The sequence below is a fragment of the Nematolebias whitei genome, chromosome 19, assembly GCF_014905685.2.
Source record: "Nematolebias whitei isolate Nwh7 chromosome 19, NemWhi1, whole genome shotgun sequence".
NCBI lineage: Eukaryota > Metazoa > Chordata > Actinopteri > Cyprinodontiformes > Rivulidae > Nematolebias > Nematolebias whitei.
This window is the reverse complement of record NC_056516.1, coordinates 40,066,050-40,072,696: the sequence shown is the minus strand read 5'-3', so window position 1 is coordinate 40,072,696 and position 6,647 is coordinate 40,066,050. Positions and strand designations below refer to the sequence as shown.

Below are 6,647 nucleotides of genomic sequence, written 5' to 3'. Positions count from 1 at the left end.
CAGAAACATTCATCTATAAAATAATAATTAACAGAAACATTCATCTATAAAATAATAATTAACAGAATTATTCATCTATAAAACAATAATTTAACAGAAACATTCATCTATAAGATAATAATTTAACAGAAACATTCATCTATAAAATAACAATTGAACAGAAACATTCATCTATAAAATAATAATTTAACAGAAACATTCATCTATAAAACAATAATTTAACAGAAACATTCATCTATAAAATAATAATTGAACAGAAACATTCATCCATAAAATAATAATTTAACAGAAACATTAATGTATAAAATAATAATTGAACAGAAACATTCATCTATAAAATAATAATTAACAGAAACATTCATCTATAAAATAATAATTAACAGAATCATTCATCTTTAAAACAATAATTTAACAGAAACATTCATGTATAAAATAATAATTGTGACGTCACAAGCACCGTCAAGTTTAGATTTGTGAAAAGTTACAGATTTGCACTGTTCGAGTGTTGTTGTTGTGTTAGAGCGTAAATGTCATGAATAGGGTTCAAAAAATCTGTATGCCTCTTTATGATCATCTATTCTTGTCGTTGTTATTCACTGTTGTCATCATTCTTTGTTAAATCAGGTCTCTCTTGTCAATGAGTCCTCGGGGCTCAATGGGACTAACCTGTAGAAATAAAGGTTGAATGAATGAATGAAAAAATAAATTTGACATTAAACATAATCCAAGTTGAAGTGTTACATTACTTTCAGCCCCTTTTTTGGCATCTGCATTTGATCGCAGCCAAACTGACCATGCAGAATAATGTAGTATTTTAATTCCACAGCAGAGAAAGCTGTGTAGTCTCTGTCACTAGATCTAGAAAAACAATATCAGTATTGGTAATCGGCCAAATAAGTTTTAACATATCGGCATATTGGATATCGACCAAAAATCCAATATCGTGCATGGCAAGTCAATACCGTGGTTCTTGATCGTGCCATTAGGAGGAAACAACATGACTTCATTTTTCTTCTCATTACAGTTTAAGGAATGTAAAGACATCCAGTCCTTGATGTCAACAGGCAGTCAAAAAGAGGTTGGATAGAACGTGCACCTGTGTGCTTCAGAGGGAAGTACATTTGACAGACATTGGCATAAAAATGAAAAGGGATGCCCTGGTTACAAAAAACAGCACCTAGTGGCATCAGGTACAAAGAAAAGAGAAGATAGAAAATGGAGCCTTTATGTGCACTCACTGCTGGATTCACCCCTTTAGTTATGTCTGATTACAACAAAGATCATTGTCCTGTAGCGCTTTCACTACAAAGGTGGGCCCTGCGATCCAGCAGCCAAAGTTCAACCTAATTTCATGCATTTGTGTTGTTTCTTCATGCAAATAAAAAACTACAATGTTAGCTAGCAACGAATCCAACAAAGATGCAGGAAGTGTGTGTGAACGCTAAAGTACACTGTCCCAACATTTTATAGCACGTGTACAAACAAACTTCATTAAACACATAAAAATAATAATTAAAAAAACACATAAAGAGTTAAAGAAAGGACTTTCTGCTTAAAAACAAAGAATTGTTGTTTTGTTTTACATTTCGTTTTGTAAAGAGGAAGTTAAAACTTCTTGTATTTTTTTGTTTAATACATTAAAGCTAATTAAACTTTGTATTGAATACATTTTCATTTATTATTTTTTGATTTTGAATGTCCCACTCCAATCCCCGCCCGTTGGTTGTGACGTCACAGTAGGCGGATACCAAACTTGCAAAAAGGACCAATGAGAGCTCGAGAAGCCGTGGATTGACAGGTCTTACGAACAGTGCGGGCCAGCTGTCCCGGCGCGCCAAAGCTCAAACTGTGCGTTACGGGTGCGAACGAGGCGGGAGGAAGCGGGTCGGTGCGGTGAAACGCGGTCTAAATGAGCTTTAGGAGGCTGAAGTAACGTTTTGTTTCGCGGTCCCGGTTTTCTCAACGTCTGTTGCAGCGGCGGCGGTTCGACGAACAGTCGTCCTCGTTGGGTTTTATCCGAGGGAGCAGGCGGAGAGCAATGAGCCTGGTTCTGACCCAACAACAGGTAAAATTACACTTTTTAAACATCAGCACTTGAAGGTTAAATACCGGGACGTCTTAAGGCAGAAATGTAAAGAGTCTGCAGGGATGAAGGCGAAATCAAAGTTGTGTCGCTCGAGTTAGCTGCGGGGCTAGGCTAGCTAGCTGCTAGCTTGAGATGAGCCAGGCTGCTCCGAGCTCCTCCGAGCTGCTCCGAACTGCTCCGAACTCCTCCGAGCTGCTCCGAACTCCTCCGAGCTGCTCCGAGCCTCCTGTTTCTGCAGCTCCGAGCTCCTCCGAACTCCTCCGAGCTCCTCCGAACTGCTCCGAGCCTCCTGTTTCTGCAGCTCCGAGTGTCAGCACAAGTCATGACAGGGCTCCGAACACAAACATGCACAGACTTTATAAAAGACAATCGGTAAAAGTTCTGTAAGGAAGCAGCAGATTGTGCTGAATCTTCAGTCTCATCCAGAGCGAGCACAAAGGAGACAGTGGAAAGGAAAAACTACTTTAACAGGAAGAAACCTCCAGCAGAACCAGGACGAGGAGCCATCTGCTTGGACCGGCTGGACAGGAAGGAGAAACGTTTCCTGAAGCTCAGCCGGCTGCTTCTGGAGGTTTCTGGAGGCTCTGCTCAGCCCTTATATCTGTAAAATGAAACACTGAAGTTGAGCTTTAAAACTCTTCTTTAATATTTTGATCTGCTAAAGTAACCAGAGCTGAACGGAGTTCTGGCAGCTCTGCCATTCTTCGTGACCCTTGACCTGTAGAGTCGTCGCTAACCGTACCAAAGCTGTGCAGGTGTTCAGGAGAACTAACGGATGTGAAGGATCAGCCGAGGGGCGTGCAGGTGCAACCTGCCGGTTGATGGACGAGGTCGTTCTGCTCAGGGCCGTCATCGTGAAGTGAATAGGCCACGTGTCAAACTCAAGGCCCGGGGGCCAAATGACGCCCTCCTTAACATCTTATCTGGCCCCCAAGCTGATATTTTAAAAGTAAATTACTTTTATTACTTTAATTTTTTCATTAATCTTTGATTATATCAAAAGTGCGACGTAGAACGTCCAATGAAACCAGTCAAAGTCTTGTTGAGGAACCTGCAACCAAGAAAAGATGTTGGTATCTGCCATGAGTTAATGTAGTCTCTGAAACAGACCCTTACGTTGAAGAAGGTTGTCATTTTGGCCCCCCCTGTAAGTGGGTTTCACACCTCTGGAGTAGACCATCGTGAAGAACACCGATGTTCATTTGACCTTTATTTCTTCAGGTTGGTCTCATTGAGCCTCCAGACTCACTTACAAGAGACACCTGCTTTAAACCAGAACACAGACGAGGTTCAGACAAGAACAGGCGATCATGAAGCGTATAGAACGAAAAGGAAATGGAAGAAATGAAATGAAACAAAAACATCTAGATTATAACTCGATGTAGAACCTAAAACCAGGAACATGTCTGCGTTGGTTCTTGCAGGAACTGAACAGATGTTTGAAGCCACTTAGAGAGGTCAAAGGTCGAGAGCTTCAGATCTTTTTACAAGATATTCCAGGAAACAGGAGCGGAGTAGGAGAAGGTCCTTTTGTCTAGTTCAGTCCTCACTGAGGGAACACTGCAGGTAATGATGTCCTGAGAGCGCACGCTGTAGCTGCACTCACACAGAGACATGTAGGAGGAGATGTATGAAGGCAGCAGACCAGGAAGTGATTTAAAGATGAAGATGTACCAGTGGGAGAGTCTGTGTGAAGTTAATGGTGACCAGTTAACCAGTGAATACTGGGTGCAGTGGTGGGTACGATAATCACAGCCAGTTATGAATCTTAGTGCACCATGATAGACAGCATCCAACATCTGCAGCATCCAACATCTGCAGCATCCAACATCTGCAGCATCCAACATCTGCAGCATCCAACATCTGCAGGGTTCTTGTAGGAGCGTTCATGTAAATAATGTCACCGTGATCAATGGAGGGAAGGAAAGTCACAGATACAAGGCGTTCCTCAGGGTTCATAGTTAGACAGGATCTGTCTCTGAAAAAGAAACCCAGTTTAACTTCCAGTTTCTTCACTAGTTTTCCACATGGAGCTTAAAAGAGAGATGTGAGTCGACCAAGATACACAAATCATTACCTGCAGTGTTCCCTCAGTGAGGACTGAACTTGACAAAAGGACCTTCTCCTACTCCGCTCCTGTTTCCTGGAACATCTTGTAAAAAGAGCTGAAGCTCTCGACCTTTGACCTCTCTAAGTGTCTTCAAACATCTGTTCAGTTCCTGCAGATGTTCCGGTCTTTAGTTTCTACATCACTGTATAATCTAGCTGTGTTTGTTCTTTAATATGGTTTTATTTCACTTGCTCTTGTCAGTTTTTACTCCTCCTTTACGACTGTGCTCTGCTGTCGTCACTGTTTGTTAAAGCAGGTGTTGTAAATGAGTCCCGGGGCTCCATGAGACTCACCTGTAGAAATAAAGTTGAATGACGGGTCATGATCCACTCGGGTCTAAGTGCAGCTCAATAATCTTTAGCCTCCGGTTAGGGTTAGCACCCCGCCTGTGTAAAGGTAGGGGAAACACTGATGATAAAATGAAAGAAAAGTAATTTAAATGAGATATTTTAAATTCAGACTGAGACAGCCCTACAAGACTAACTTTGTATAAAATATTTAAAACCATCATTTTTAATCTGTTAAATAAGGTGGTTGATTTCCTGAGGAGCATTAGTCATGAGTTGGAGGGTGAGAACTTTTCCTGATCGTCTCTTTATGTCTGAATGTTCTGAGCAGACCCTGCCGGGTCTTGGACCTTCAGAACCGAACTGACCTCAGATTAAACACCAAATCTTTGAACTCGTTGTTTTTAGCAGTGATCGATCTCCCGGTCGACCCGGTGGTTTGTGTGATTTTTATTTATTTTTTCATTGGGACTTGGTTCAGACGATTGAAGTCAGTCCAGAGTCTCTGAACTGGATCCTCAGGTCCAGATTAGAGCTGAATCTGCTCTGGTCTTTCATCAGGGCCTGGTCTAAGGTCCAGGGCTGTTCTCGTTTCTCCAGAACCACCCTGGGGGTCAGCTGGACCAGTTTCTTGTTGGTTTGTCCCACGATGAGTCGCGGTGAGCCCCAAGTGTTCTGAGGGGAGCTGTCTCCGTGCTGGACCACCTCAGAGTTTGAAACCAGAGCGTTTATTGTTTCGGGTCCAAACCGGCGCTCCTAACCCACATGTTGTCGTTTCAGGCCGAGGCGCTGCCAGCTTCCATCCACACGGCACCAGAGAGCGACCCGGACAGCGGGATGGACTCTCCTGCAGAGGGAGCGGCCGCTGACACCGGAGACAAGAACCTTCCAGGTTCGGTACCAAAGAGCTGTAGAGGTTTAATCAGAGGTTTACCTCGGAGCAAACGGGTCTAAGGAGCCACTGAGGCGGTCCAACAGAACCTAACTGTTCACCTGTTGATCTGTGACAACGGCTCGGCCCGGGCTCAAACCTGTGGCTCGCCTCGGATCAGAACCGTCCAGATGGGTGCCAATGTCTTTAAGACATCCCATCACAGAAATCAGCCGACGTTCGGCCTTTTCTCCGTTTATTGAGAGTTTTACCCGAAGGTTCGGTTCTACCTTGTCAAGCTAAACGTTAAAACGGGTCGGACGACGGACCAAAGCTGCCCGGGTTTCTGTGGTTCTGGTCGGTTCTGTCTGGACGGGTCGACTCGTTTCTAAATGTTTGTTTCTTCTCAGACTCTGGTGAAGACGTGTGGACTCACAGGAAGCCTCGTCGCAACGCCATCACTGACAGCGAGGAGGAGAGGAGCGTGGCCGAAGCTCGGCTGCTGCCCGTCTCCAGTGGAGAAGAGGAGGAGGGCAGGAGGAAGGCTGAAGGAGCGCAGAGGAGCAGGAGAATCACCCGGGCTCCTGTTGATAGTGATGACAGTGAGCAGGAGGTGAAGAGGAGCCGGCGACATCAAGACAGAAAGGACAAGCGCAGCAGAGCGGTTGAGAAGCTCAAGAAGAAGAAGTTCTGTGGAAGAGCTGAAGTGAGATTAAAGATGTTTGGATCAAAAATCAGCCGAAGGGCTTTGGTTCTGGTTTCAAACTTCGGCTGTGACTTCAGCTTTCATATTCCTTTTAAAGCCAAAGTGTTGTGTTTTCAGGGCACGCCTCGTCCTCTGAATGACAGCGGCTGTCCTCTGGGGGACACGGACCTGTTTGACACCGGTCTGGGTGATGAAGAGGAGGATGAAGAGTCTCTGAACGCCATCCGAGCTTCAGTCAAACAGAAGCTGAAGAGACACCAGGTGACAATGGGCTGCTCCTCCTTCGGCTGTCTGAAGTGAGCAGCTGGGTTTGAAAGGGTGCGTTTGATTTGTGTGCAGGGTGAAGAGCAGGACGAGGAGGTTCCAGGGAGGCTGCAGCGAGTGGTAAGTGTTCTGAAGGTGAAGCAGAACCGTGAGACGTAGAACATCAGCTGAAACGTCCGCTTGTCCCCGCAGGAGAGGAAAGCTGCTCGAGCCAGCAGGGAGGCCATGAAGCAGCTCCACAGCGAGTCCCAGAGGCTTGTCAGAGGTCCGAGTACACTGACCGTCTCACTGCAACTCACTCTGACCGTCTCACTGCAACTCAC

At 44.7% G+C, this 6,647-nt stretch overlaps 1 protein-coding gene across 1 annotated transcript in view; it reads left to right on the top strand.

Moving 5' to 3' along the window:
- Positions 1–1,937: 1,937 nt before the first annotated feature.
- LOC119425313 (claspin) overlaps positions 1,938–6,647 on the top strand; it is a 20,508-nt gene continuing 15,798 nt past the window's right edge. The window contains exons 1-6 of the mRNA XM_037692834.1: positions 1,938–2,065; positions 5,264–5,375; positions 5,765–6,060; positions 6,178–6,321; positions 6,400–6,444; positions 6,517–6,589. Coding sequence (XP_037548762.1) covers positions 2,039–2,065; positions 5,264–5,375; positions 5,765–6,060; positions 6,178–6,321; positions 6,400–6,444; positions 6,517–6,589 — 697 coding nt within the window. The 5' untranslated portion in view covers positions 1,938–2,038. The remainder of the gene's footprint in view (positions 2,066–5,263; positions 5,376–5,764; positions 6,061–6,177; positions 6,322–6,399; positions 6,445–6,516; positions 6,590–6,647) is intronic.